The sequence below is a fragment of the Sinohyriopsis cumingii genome, chromosome 17 (genome assembly GCF_028554795.1).
Source record: "Sinohyriopsis cumingii isolate HCF-2022 chromosome 17, ASM2855479v2, whole genome shotgun sequence".
NCBI classification, from domain to species: Eukaryota; Metazoa; Mollusca; class Bivalvia; order Unionida; family Unionidae; genus Sinohyriopsis; species Sinohyriopsis cumingii.
The window spans coordinates 64,156,899-64,171,672 of record NC_142977.1 but is presented as its reverse complement, the minus strand read 5'-3'; the positions used below and the strand labels follow the sequence as shown (position 1 = coordinate 64,171,672).

The 14,774-nt window shown below is 34.2% G+C and overlaps 1 protein-coding gene across 1 annotated transcript in view; it reads left to right on the top strand.

The window, feature by feature from the left end:
* The window catches only part of LOC149779115 (deoxycytidylate deaminase-like), a 63,060-nt gene extending 51,834 nt beyond the window's left edge, over positions 1-11,226 (top strand). The window contains exons 5-6 of the mRNA XM_089938565.1: positions 3,466-3,679; positions 9,833-11,226. Of these exons, the coding sequence (XP_089794691.1) occupies positions 3,466-3,679; positions 9,833-9,890 (272 nt within the window). The 3' untranslated portion in view covers positions 9,891-11,226. The remainder of the gene's footprint in view (positions 1-3,465; positions 3,680-9,832) is intronic.
* Positions 11,227-14,774: the final 3,548 nt, after the last annotated feature.

The window sequence follows — 14,774 nt, the reverse complement described above, 5'->3', positions numbered from 1 at the left end:
GCGAAATGTGCCTGGAAACCGTGGATTGACTGGCCTAAGGTAGCGTAGGTAAACCATTTCCCTTTGTTAGAGGATAGTTGTATAGTTTCTACGGCGTGAAATGCTGGCGGTACGGAAACCTATCGAATATAAACCATGCAGAGGTGCGGTTGATATATATTTGGCAAGTTTTGAGGTATGTGGTCTTGCATTGATTAGAGTTAAATTTATGTATAGAACGGACAAGTCGGGGTTTCCAATTTACAACTAAGATGTATAGAAGTCTTTGGAAATTTGGGGTAAACTTGTGACTTCTAGCGGGAATCGCGCCAGGGTTTTATTCCGCTCGGTCAAGTAAAGACCCCTGGGTTGTAACAATATATTATCTACTACTTTGATTTAAAGGTTCTGTGCCTTTCTTATTGCGTTACCATCTGGAAGAAAGAACAAAACTTCATCTTCTTTTATCGTTTGAGAGAAATAGTACACGTTATTCTATTGTAAATGCCATTTCCTATTCCGCCATTTGTCTAGTTTATAGTAATTTCTTTTCATGTTGTTTTAGTTTACATTTTATAATAAACAATTGGACCAAATCGCTCTTAAACTATTCTGTTTTAAGTATTTCCAATCATGCTTTGGTAGATTAATGTTAATACAAGTAAATATAAATTTATTCAAAACTGTGGGGTGTGGCTTGTTCGATTAAGTGATTAAGAATATTGTATTAGTATTGTGCATTCAGACAACAGTTTAACTATCTGAAGGTATATATGAAACTTGTATATTGATTAAGTTAACTATTGCATACTGTCATCTATTTAATGCCAACAAGATATTCCACACTCCGATGTTACCATAAATACTGTTTAGTTTAAACGATTTTGCTAAATCATACCACACTGTGCACTGTACGTTTCGATTCAATATGCAATATCAAATAGTATGGTTTAGTTGTAGAAAATGAATAACAGCTTCTCATTTTTTGCGAAATATATCTTTTTCTCGCGAAATTTATTTACTATATGTATTTGTAAAATAAATATTGTGTTCAGCTGGATTGCATGACCAGATTAAGGTATAATACTAGTTGGTTTATATCAGCTAATGTGTCTTTGCTGTTATGCGTTCATATTTGACATCTGTAGTCCCAGATTTATTTCATTAAAATAGACTCCCACTCAACTAGATGGCTCAGGATTTTAATTGCTATAGCAATTATTCTGAATGCCAGTGGATCAGGTTTTATTAAAATTTCATAGACAGTCTCTCAGATGTTAATTGCTATGTGAACTCTTTTTAGAAGCAGATGCCATGGTTAAAATCAATAGTCATATGACCTGGAAACCGTCAGGGGATTGTTGACCCATGAGTCTTCAGATTTTATAACCAAAAGGTTTGAAGGGCTGAGTTTTTTCTCCATCAAATTGTGAAGACTATTGGTCCAGGCTTTTCATAAACAAGTTTTAAAGGTCGATTGTGTAGATACCAACGGTTTGTAGCAGATATTCTTTCAATCTTGGTGTCCTAGCTGACCAATGATTTTTTCATAGTATTTAGAATGTCAAAGGAGCCGGTAGACCAAGGTTTATTTCACACAATTATGATGGCCAGTGGCCCACGAGTTTTCTTAACGTCGAACATGTTCGACTAAAATGGGTAGAATGTATACCAATTCGATGAAATGTTATTTATAATAGTATCGCGTGTACATTCGTTAATAAAGCGAGGAAATAATGAGGAAAATAAAAAAGATTTTGCCTTTATTTTTTTAAAATGACATTAAATAATCTACAATATAGACAAGAAAGTGAGATGTTGATTGTAAAATTATTTTAAAATGCATTTTGATGAATTTTGAAAGAATGATTACGTATTCGAAAATGACAGCAAAGTTATTCAAGTTGCCTACAAGACAACTTTAGTGTTATTTAGCAACACTTTAGTCCTGACTCTAAAGTGTAGAACGTTTAACAGAGACCAATATGTATTGACCTGGCGATCACCACGGCATCAAAACATCATGTGCCTTAAAGACTGTATGAGAACTTAGAAACATTACTAATGTAGGGGTTTCTTATATATTTTTTTATGATACTATCACTACCACCATCTCCGTCAGATATGACTTTTTTTTGGAGAACGCTCATTTTGGTTATCCATTTGCTCTTAGAAAAATCTGGACATATTGATGTTTTTTTTTCTCCGTATTCCCAATAGACTCTTCCAAATGTCTCGACCATCTTCATAAAGAGAAATGTTGTCACCTTATCCTGTTGTTCCAGAAGTCTTCCAGAATTCGTGACGATACATGTTTTACCATCATCGTCTCCATGATGTGACTCAAGAAGTTTGGGTTAAATTAGAAATCATTCCAAGTAATCACATGTTTATATAACGGCCCAGGGTTTCTAGGCTATTTTTATTTTCATGTCAATTTTAGGGAAATAATTCGTTAATCATGAGAGTTTCGTGCCAGAAAATTGTTTATTAAATCGATTTGGCATACGTCGTTGTACCTGGTCATTCTAATGAAACCTCCTCTACGGATATGGAAACTGGAATTGACCAAGAGAGGTAAATGTCAAATTAATAATGTTCACTTAAAACGTCACCCATTCTAGGTTTTTTAAGTGAGGATTGGACAATTAAACCTGTGCTGAAGATGTCCATTTTAAAATCTCCCTTTAATAGACCGAACTAGTTTCCAATAACTTATTTATAACAATTTTGTGTGAATTATTGTAAGAACTATGATAGCCTTTAATGAAGTAGCAAATAGGAGGATCAGATCCCTGGAAAAACATAGTGCTAGAGTCCAACAGTTGGTCTATTGGGCAGTATAAGTTAAAGTAGGCTTAGCCAAATTGAATCAAAGGAGTTTTTTGCCTCTGAAGCATACGAAGCAATGGGTAGTTTATTTTATAGATTAGAATGTTCAAATAAAAGTACTTTTCATGCAAAATGTCTATAAACGGGTTTATTCCAACGTAACAAGAATACTTCTGTACGTTTCCGATGCACAACAGCAAAATTGATGTCTATACTTGAGCTTTTAAGTCCATTGAAGCAAAATGCCTCAATGAGGGCTCAGAAGAGCAATACCAAGCTGTTGTTGTTTATCTAACAATTGTCGCACATGGAGGTTTAGTGGTTAATACGATGAGGTCTTGCACAGAAGTACTAGACTGGGCTCCCAGATCAGGTCGAGTCAAACATTGTAAATAGTTTTAGTCTTATTAAGAGAAAACCTAACTCTCCAGTGATAGCGATAACTATCAAAGGAAGAACCATTTATAAACTACCCTAAACTTTCGCGCAATTCACACACTTTTCTCCACTAGGGTCTTGCTTTGATTTTGAGGTCCTTGTTCTTTATTAATAACCACAGATATGATCTTTATATCATACGCCTTATCTTAAGAAGGATTCACGCCAAGACACAATATATTCATTTTAAGCAGCTTCTTATTTCTCTTTCTGTAGTTTGCCATGCAGAAATGAACGCCATCGTCAACAAGATGAGATCTGACATACGCGGCTGCACTGTATACACCACACTGTATCCGTGCAACGATTGCTCAAAATTGATGATCGAGTCTGGAATTAAAAGGGTTGTCTACCTTGAGGATAAAGGGTTTAGGAAAGCGATATACGCTGTGTCGAAGCATTTGTTGAAAGAGACCAAAGTGGAGTGTAGGTATGATACATTGTTTGTTCCCATGGTCGACATTTTGACAGCGCATTCATTAAAACAGAGGACTAAATGGTGCCAGCAAGCATTGCCTGCTAAAGCCATGATATCGAAATGCAGTTATGCAGTATATACCAAGTCATGAAGCAGTTAAACGTCAAGGTCTCTGTTAAACTGTTACCGTGGCTAGCACTAGATTTGTTAAAAACCATTCTCATTATTCATTTATATCAATAACATGAAATTTGTCTAATTCCTTTATGGCAGTACATTACAGTCCCTCTTTGAAACGGTTAATAGCGGTCCAAAACTACTAGTGTACATATTCTTTCACAGAGTTATACAATTGTTGCCTGCAACATTTCGTATGTACCGCTGCATAATATGTGTTTTTGTCTATATAATGTGTTGGTTGGGTTATTTATGAGAGTTTATGTTAGTAGGTTTCATATTGTAACCATCACTGAATCTGTAAATTCATATATACGCCAATTTACTAAAACAAAAGCAAAACAAACTTTACAACAAGATACAATCCAACCTTGCATTTTAGAGGGCATTCGATTGCCATGTCTCTAGTAGTTTTTTTTCTTGTCCGTTAAATATTTTAACTTACATTACATAATCTCCCAGATAATAAAATCGGTCTCACAGTTATATATTTTATTCTGAATAAAAAACCAAAACAAACACAAATAGAGCAATAAGACACATCATGTTGGTACAGTAATAGCTTACCTAAACGTATGCACATATCACCTTGTCTACCAACATGTCGCCTATTACATACATTGTCTGGCGTGAAACGCATGATTACCTTCATGCTATTCCTGTTTTACCAAAGCCATTCACGAATAAGGTTAAGGGAACAAGCCGATTGTTCAAACGTGACAACAAACGACCAGACAAGAACGTCATTTGTTGTAAAATAAACCTGCTACTACCTTACACTATTTAATTTCAAACGTGTCCACAAATAGTTGACACATTATCTACTGATTATAAATAAAATGTTCCAGAATTTATACTATATTATGTTGCTCTTTAAAGAAACGAAATAGTTATACATATTTACATACTGTTGGAAGCACTGAAGAAAACTGTTAGACGAGGACGAAAGTTTGTAAACATACATTAATTCTTATGACCTTAATACTAATAGTAATACTAATATTACTACTAATACTAATATTGTAGTTATTAGTATTACTATTACTATTATTAATATTATTGTTAAAATCCATACTACGTTGAACCATCACGTTCGTTTGAAGAAATGCATATATCACCATTAATAATTTGATATTTAGTATAAAATGCAGTGGACCATACAACACTTTTAACTTCATATATATTACAGGATCATTTGTTTTCGAGGAAAGACTTAATAAAACTCAGCGGCATCATATGTCCCCAGTGCATACCAAAAACTTTGTTCACCATAAGTGACTGAAATTTGAAGCAATTTTAATAGTGCATGCCTATGTCAATTACTTAATAATCTTTTTTCTGGTATTATAAAGTAAAATAGGTTTTACTAGCAAAATTGTGAAGCTTTACCGTAGTCACAGTTTGCTAACTACATGAATCTACTTCATTGGTCAACTTGGTGATTTTGGTCGGTTTCGATTTTAAACAGATTTTATTGCATATATTCTTAAAGAAAAAGAATTATGTACAAGTTCGTCCAAAGCAGAATAGCCTTTCCGATATCACATAGAAAACATATCTCATGCATCAGATGAAAAGTAATCATTCTTTCAGGCGCGAGATTGAAAAAGAATAAAGGTGAGGCACCATGTGGTAATATGTCGCACAAATGGACCATTTGGTTGTTAACTCTACCTCTCTTCCCATTGTCTTACACTGTTCAGCTGAATAATTCTCTGTATATAAATGACTCAATTTCAATATCTCGTAAATCTTATAGTGTTTACTCAATTGTGCCACAACGTTAAGAATTGAGGAGTTTAAACATATGTACGCAAAGTTTCAAAATATCTCCTCTTTCAGAAGCTCTATTAGTTTGGTATGGTAGCAGCCATGCCATTCTGGTGTGTTTTATCTCAAACTATAGAAAGTATTAATAACAAACAAACGAAGCATTTGTTTTGTAGTCTAATAGAATGCATTTTGTAGTGTTTATGGCATAACGAAATTCAAACAAGGTAGCGACAATAGATCAGGTAACTTAAGAATTGCTAAACAGAATAATGTTCTTGCTGAAGAAAACAAAAATACATAAGGAATTCATATCAATTTTGTGATGATTGTTCCGATTAATTGTGCTGCGAAATTGATTTTTTACATAAAGTACAGCTCATTGCTTACGACATATAATATACAAATTAAATGTTGTGTTGCGGGACAGCTGCACAGTCCTTATGATAAGAGGATTCTGTATCGATACCTTTTATCCAGCAAATGTTAAAAGATTCTGCTTCGAACACAATTTGTCCAGCAAGAATTAAAGTTTAACGAAAACGTTTTAGAATGATAGAAATAAATGCCAATTCCAAGTGTTACTGCTGTTGCTACCGTTACCATTACCTTTACTACTACGATCTTTGCCTCCATTTACCATTCAAGTGTTTTGGTGAATATTTAAAATACAAAGTTTCTTTGATTCGTTTTCCTTTATCTACATTAATCCAGTTTTGAGAGTAAAAGGGTCCAGAACATCAAAGAGTAATTATGCTACTTTAAACTTTAATGTCTTGTTTTGGTTGACACTTATCTATTCCAGTCCGGAGTAAACAACAACTACCAATCAAAATATTTACTGTCTGTAAAGGACAATAAAATAACCAATATAGTATTTAAATCATACACTGGTAATATATATGAATTTCTTTTCATTAGCTGATAGTTGTTACTTGAGACTGAACGTGTCAGAGGTACACAAATTAGCAAGAAAACAGGATGGAGTCACCATGTATTGAATGGGGGAGTTGTCAACAGGGTTCCAATCTGATATAAATAGGAGCATATGTTTGCAAAACTGTTGTAACTTGTAAGACTTCACCCCTTGTTTCAGTAGTGTCACCCTGTATAGAATTGTAATATCAAAGATTACATAAGTGAAAAGATTTGGTATGATGACATGCTTTTAAAAAAAAAACACGAGTGTGAAATAAATTGTTGTTGTAACTGATTAATCGGTATTCCTATACATGTATATTTGCCTTTCTGTGAAGCAGCTAGAATAACATGTTACATTCCAATGGCTATGTGGTGTGCAGGGAGTGCACTGATGTATATGCTAGGCTGTATGCATTCATCTGAATTTCTGTGAAACTGTTAAATGTACAGCGATGAAACGTGTTTGGTAAATTGATCGTTGGATACTTGCTTAACATTAGCGAAGGTAGGTTATAATGAGAATTTATTTTAGTGTGGATGGATATTGTAAGGAATCAAGCTCCACAAATGCTTAGTACGTCACATGATAATAAATCGATTTCCGATTGGCTGACTGCAAATATATGTTTTAGGCAAGTATTCCAAATTCCCTCTTCAACGTGATGCTTAACATGACAAAATGGATTATGCTTCCTATTGCAAGCACTATTTCCAAGCGCCGACGTTATATAAACCCACATATGGTCATGGGTTGTAATAAATCTATTATTGCGATCTCTCCATAAATATCGTCTTTGGTAGAGTAAATGCCTTTGCCTTTGCCTTAGACTTGGGCAGTATAACCACCAAAACAATATAGGAAAACATTTATCTTTGGCGATGTAGTAAGAGACTAGTATATATTTGTATATCATCACAAGCTTACATTTGTACTTCTCTAGAAAATTTTGCATGTGTTGTGTGTTTGTGTGTGTGTGTGTTTCACAAGTGGTAATTTGCGAATGATATTCTATGGTGTAAAGTGCTGTTTTGACGTTTAAGAAAATTAAACGCCATTTTTTGCCTAAATGTTTGTTTGGACATAATGCAAAATCACGATTGTTTATAAAAATTTAATGATTGTTACTTCATTTTATCCTTCAAATATCATTTTTTGTCAATATATTTTTTGAGAAAAAAAATTAGCATTTGCACAATGTGGTCTTTAAAGTTTGTTTTCATGTTTTAAGACCTTTGCCAATCAAATGTATTGCTCTTAAGGGCTTTACAAAACAGAGCTAACAACTTGTAGTTATATGAAATGTTTCGAAATGCCAAAATGGCTGACTGCGGTAGTCGACGTACGCCGTCTATAATGCGTCCACGAATTAGTTTCACATCAATGTTTTTATCACAAACAGAGCTACTTATACTGAGGATTGGGTAGAAATCCCTGTAATTGCAATGAGTAGAAAAATTGCGACTTAACAATCTCAGAAAGCAATCGTTTGACACCAGAGGCACAACGTAGGCAAGATGTATTAGTAGATGCTAAGAAAACAAACTGGGTCACTAGTTAATTTCAAAATAATAGGAACATTTTGGCTGGTCTCTACCCACGTACAACAAATATAACAAAATGCATTAGCTGATGAACTGGAATGCAAACTGCCCCACATGTCATTTGCTCGTTGCTAAACCATTTTCCATAATAATGGAATAAGCAACAAAAGAAATATAACAATGGCTTGGTTATTTTCATTACTATTAGATTTTCGATTAGATGTCACAGGAACGAAGCCAAGCTCTTGTGTACCCTACTATGGAAATACTAGTCAGACATCCTATTTTCGTTAGATTATAAATATTGATAGCTGTGTAAATCAAACCAGCTGTATTGGAATCGGTAGAACAGCAAAAACTAATCTTTACATACACTAGACATGACGTAATAGCAATTGACTGAATTAGCGACAGTGATATAATCCTTGGATTTCTAAATCAAAGGTTAATGGACTTAAACTCGGTATCCGCCTAAAATATTTTCCCTCTGTAATACGATATTAGTAGTTAAAACTGGTGACATTAAATGCAGATAAAAATTCGTAGTCGACAGGTTCAGAAAACAATTCCTACGTAAGAAATAAATGAAGCACCCTTATAAAGTCAGTTTTCTGGGAGGTACCGGCCTTGTGCAAAGTACATGAAATTGGAGGCTAGACACGATGGCCAAATGAGCCACCCTGTCTAACAGCGTGGCGCTGGTTGCCGGTCATATGTCATCCAGTTTCACGCCTGACTGGGCAACACAATGAATAGCCAGTCCATGTGGCCACCTAGAATTTTAAGCATATCGAATACATTTAATATATACATTATACATTTTTTATGCTTTCATTTGCTTTCTAATTTGTGTCAGTGGACAAATCAATTATAAATCCATGCTCTTGACGAGAATGTTGCTAGTTCGATTCACAATTTCTCAGAAAAATATGTTTTTCTTCAGCTTAACAATAAATGAAACTTCAAGATGCAGTTTATTGTAAATGAAAAATGAAAGCCAATTTGACTAAATAACGTTGATGTGAATTACAGAGTACGTAGCAAGTATAATTCTCTGAAAGCGTATTTTGCGGTCTGGAACAACCTCTGGGCCTTCTAGTATGTCGATTGACATGTGACTCAACAAAATGCACACGTGCTCAAAGTGATGCTGGGCAACTGTAACATGTTGAAAGATATTTCGCGGCATTGACGGGCATTTTCTAGCAAAATACTGTGTGAATTATTGCTTTCTCCACTAAGTAAACAAAGTAAAAATCATGATCATCATTTTTGTAAAATACTTTTAATGGAAAACTAATCCATTTTATAATTAATGGGATTATGTATCGAGGACTTTCCTCAGACAAAAAAGGAAAACAAAAATATAACGAGGAAAACGACTGCATATACTTGAAACGGTTTAAAAGATCTAAGTGCCGGATGTCGTCAAAAGAAACGTTTATAAGAATGTCAGCTTTGCTTAATTTGGGTTAAGTGTTTATAAAATATCAAAGCTGATAGTCGTCTTGATTTTTTCTGTGACCATATGGTGTTTCACGAAAAGTTGTATGACCGTGCCTTCCCCTCTCCGCGCATTTAAAAGCTCAGAAGTTTCACATAGGATGCCACGATTTGCTCCTTTTACAAGCTGGAAGGTTTCTTTAAGTATTACACTTCCTGTTACTTTCTTATTTTGTAATTGCTTATTTAGGACCTAATTTATCATTATATGCTTGTCACAAAGGATTACAAATGTCGTGTTTCATTTTTCAGGAAGTACAAATCAAAGGGTAAACCAGCGAGCCTTTTGGAAGCACTTGGAATGCTGTAAATATACTTCATGTGGTGAAGAATTAGAATACAAAATCCCAAATGATTATGTATCAGCACAAATATCTCAAGCGATCATTAAAGTTTAACGAAAAGTTATTAGACGTTTTGGAAGGATAGAAATTTCCACGCATTACAGAGTAATGAATTTTACTGAGAACGTAACTGTAAATGTTGCCCACAGACTGATTTAATTCTTTTATATCAAAATGATCCATATGGCGAGCTTTATTACCGTTTTGTAATATTTGACCCTCATCATACATTTAAATGACACTTAGGGCGTGGTTTAATTTTAACAAGACTTGGGTCATGTTTGACATTAGTATTTTGTTTTCATCTACTTTCTGAACCCCTTTCATCCTAGTTGTACTTTTGTAAGTACCATGTTAGAAAAGGTAAAATGTGTCCTTGTACATGGAAGTTTGAATAAAAGTTCTTAAATCAAAACATATCTTTGTCAACAGGACATGAATGTATATGTATATATGTAAAATACACAAAAGCTGATGCTGATGTGTTTGTCTTATTTACATCTGTCATGCTTATTATTTTTGTGTAACAATGTCATGCTTATTATTTTAATATTATCAGAAATGCATCATGGGGTCAGATATCAGAGAGAGAGAGAGAGAGAGTGCGTCACACTGTATTGAGACGGGGATCGGGTGTTACTAATACGCTTCTGTTCATTTACTTACATAAACCATTGTCTGTGCCTGCGCAGCTGTTTTGTCTTTAAAGACTTTATCTTTTTGTTCCAATATAGTCACCATGTAGTTAATGCAAATATAGAGAATACACAATTGAAGGAATCGGCTTGGTCCAATGCTTTTCTCAAATAAACGTGAATGTAATACGAATTGTTTTAAGTGAGTAATTGACAAGACCCAGTTACCATTTCCAATGGTGCTGTTGTATGTAGCGGTTGCATTGACGTCTACAATAGGTAATAGGTATTCAGTTCTGTTCCTGTGACTGTTAACTGTACAGTAATGCAACTTAGAAAAGAGATCATGTGGAGAAGTGTTTAGCAATATCTAAAATAGGTCATATTAAGTTTTGTTCTAGATCATGGGTGGATTTTGTTAGGGATCAAACATAAGCGAGTTTTGATTGGTTGATTTCAACAATATATTTTAGGACAATATGCATATTCTTAGTTCTACGATATGCATTACGTGACTACAGGAAATATATTTGTTCTTGAGGCACTATGATGGCGCATCGACGTTTAATGAACCCCCATGATGTAATGCTATGTACTAACTCAAATACATATTCTTCCCAGGAACTATCCTCTTACATTTTTGTTTGGAGGAGCAAAAACCTTTACATTACACGCTGGCATTACACCCAATACGCATCAGTTTCCTTGGCCGATGCAAATAAATCTAAGATATTGATGAAGTGCACGTAAAATGTTGAATGTATTTGTAAAAGCTGTTTTCATAATTCAACTTTTATTTTTTTCAATGCAAGGTTGCTTGTTTCAATGTCTATTGTAGAAATGAAAGTTATAATTATGGTTTGATGGATATTTTGAAAACAAATCTAGATCTATCCCCAAGATTTTCGAGTAATGTAGGCCTCATTACTCCTTCTTTTAACTCTATTGATTTTCTCCGTCCTGCAAGCAAGCTGACGAAAAGCAATATTCGCAAACAATTAAAACTGTTCTCCTTGTATCATAAAAAAGTAGTTGTTATATCATTTGCTTATTTCTTTAATTCCAAATGACCGATATGAACATGTTATAATTCCTTTCCGTCAATGGGTAATCCCCAGATGCAAAATGTGACGTCATTGCTATATTTACTCAAAATGGCTATAGACATTGACACATTGACAGTAAATATAAAGCTTGACTAATTACTCATTAAAATAATGTTAGTAGTTTCATTTGCACAAAGGAGATATAACAATCCGATATCGTTTTCAACTGGAACCGATTAAAGAGGCATTTCAGCAAATAATCACTAATGATAACATATGTCAACGGATATAAACAAATGTCAGGAAATTATCATATATATGATTGATATATGGATCTATCAACAGGTAGATTACTAAAGTATGAAATTTATCAACATATAATATTGATATATAAAGTTATAAATAAGTCTGACTAAACTATGGATGTAACAACATATATGATCAATATATATATATATATATATATATATATATATATATATATATATATATATATATATATATGTGTGTGTGTGTGTGTGTGTGTGTGTGTGTGTGTGTGTGATTTGGACTATTAACTTAGCTTTAACATTCATACAGTCATATCACTTCGATGTCTGCAGTGTGGCAGTTTATAGCGATGTGTACATTGAGAAATCATGCCTCAGACATGTTGTATGATGTCCCACCAAGTCACATTATCCAAATACCAGGCCGTCCAGTCATAAGACTAACTTCTTTTTGCTGAGCGCCAACCGATGCAGCTATTAATGGCATTTTTATAAGTCTTTCGTATGACTTGACCAGAGTTCTATCACGTGACCTATCGCAATTGAGGCGGACGATCTAACGACTAGGGCACCTTAACTGCGATCAATAATGGGACAAGAATACGAGAGAAAGATATGTACGTAATATAACCGTTTTGGTATACCATAGGAATAATTACTTACCATAACCGAAAAGGTGAACCAGAAATTCCAGATCACTTAAATGCCTAACAAACTACAATACAGTTACCATAACATAAGACACAGAGCCTTATTATACCGTGGAACTCTCCAGTTAGTCTCATAGCAATGTATACCTCACTAAACCTACATTTTATTAATTGAGTTTTGCTATTTGTATAGATGTTTATCTCAGTACGTTTTCCCTACATCCGGTGTGCACTTTTCTTTTTTTAAAATATGTATTCGCCTTAACAAGATCATCTGGTCAGTGCTTAGAAATAATCTAATCAAATTATGATTGTTTAAGAGTGTGCATGTGCCTTTTTTCATAAGAGGTTTTATCTGAGTGATTCTTTTATGATACAAATTGCTGTAGTGGGTGTTACGTATATTTGATTTATATTTGATTTAATTTGTGTTTGATTTGATTTGATTCTTTGTGAGTTTTGGAATCTATTTATTTCCTTATCACGTCAATGTGATGTAATTTTGTTTACTAGGAATTTGATATTTTCCAGAAAATTCAGTTTGACCTGAATCTTTCCATATATGCCTGATAATAGAAACACTGTATCTATTTTTGACGTAGTTCCTGACGTTGTTTGAAGGTCAAGTAAACGACATTTATTCTCGGAGTAAAATGTTAACTGACTCAATCTTTTGCACATTATTATGTCTGCTTTTCATTTAACATTAAAGTATAGAGCATCAGTGTCAATTTGCAAAACCATGCTAACGCAAAGAAAGAGGTTTATATTTAAAAGCGGCGAGAAAGACTTGTCCAGTCACGTATTATGCCTGTTTTGTTTTGGAATAAATATTAAAACACGGATATGCAATAACTTAACGCGATACAGTTCCCTTATTACTGGATCTTAGTAGTTAGATTATTATAGAAATGTACTTGCTGGCTACAATTGCACACGAGTTTGTAATAGCAAATTTTAAATTAATCGTAACCAGTGTTAAATTTTAAAATGTGCTTACAATGATTAAAATTGACGAAGTAGAAAATAACACTATATGGCATACCCACGAAGTAGACGACACAACCTGATCTCAGATATTCAACGCTCTGGGAATTTGGGAAATGTGAAGGATTTTACCTTATCACTAACCATGGAAACTACCAGATCCAGACTAATGTTTTGAAAAGCATTGAGACATTCTTGGAAGAAATGGTGATTCTTAAATGGATTGGGAAAAGGTCTAAGAGATAGAGACCAAGGATGGTATGCAGCCACAGTTTCAGAAAAACACGTAAGTGACATAAATCTTAATGACTTATAAAGGAAACTGAGATTCAAAATAGCAGAAATGCAAGAATAAGTCGCTGAGTACTTTTGAGGCATGGCATAATGCTAGGGGCTCTTGTGTGCCACAGTAAATAAACTTTTCAAATGATGATACTAACAAAATGTTTGAGTAGATGTTTTAATAAAAGTTATCCCCTAGGACCTGTTATATGGGGAGTTAACAGAAGGTGCACGACCAACTGGACGTCCACATCTGCGCTACAAAGATATTTGCAAGAAGGATATGAAGGCTGCAAACATCAATGTCAATGACTGGGAGAGCTGTGCAAACAACCGTTCCAGCTGGCGTCCAGCTGTCAGGCAGGGAGTTCAAAACGCAGAGGAAGAGAGGAGAATAAAACAAGCTGAAAAGAGAGCTAGAAAGAAGGATAAACAAAAGCTTACTCTGCAACTACGCCATCGTCTGCCGTAGACGGACAGATGCCAAGAACATCCCCTAGATAATTAATTAACACTGGGAATTATAAGCATCCTTTATATTTAAAATAAATTTTTCGACATTTACCCGAATCGGGATAAACAGATAATTCCTTCTTATTACTTTGTCTGTTAACTCGTGATTAAAGCTTAACGTACAAGACTGAGAAGCGAATGTAGTTGTTTAAATAATGATCTATTCTAAACTAGATAATGCGCATATACGTATATTGAATCACTTGATCTATTTTCTCAAAATGTTAAAAATAGACAGCACTATGACATTATGTTTTATCAATAGTACCCATCTACCTACAAGTAAGAAATTAGATCTTGGAATTGCCATGCTCTCTTGTGAAATAATTCACGTATTTTGTGCATGGTGTATATATATATATAGAACCTATGTTGGAGTTTGGGCCGAGACAAGGAAATCCCAGTCAAGGGTTTATATTATTTGTCTCAACACGAGGCTTGCCCGACTGGGGAGACATATAATATAAA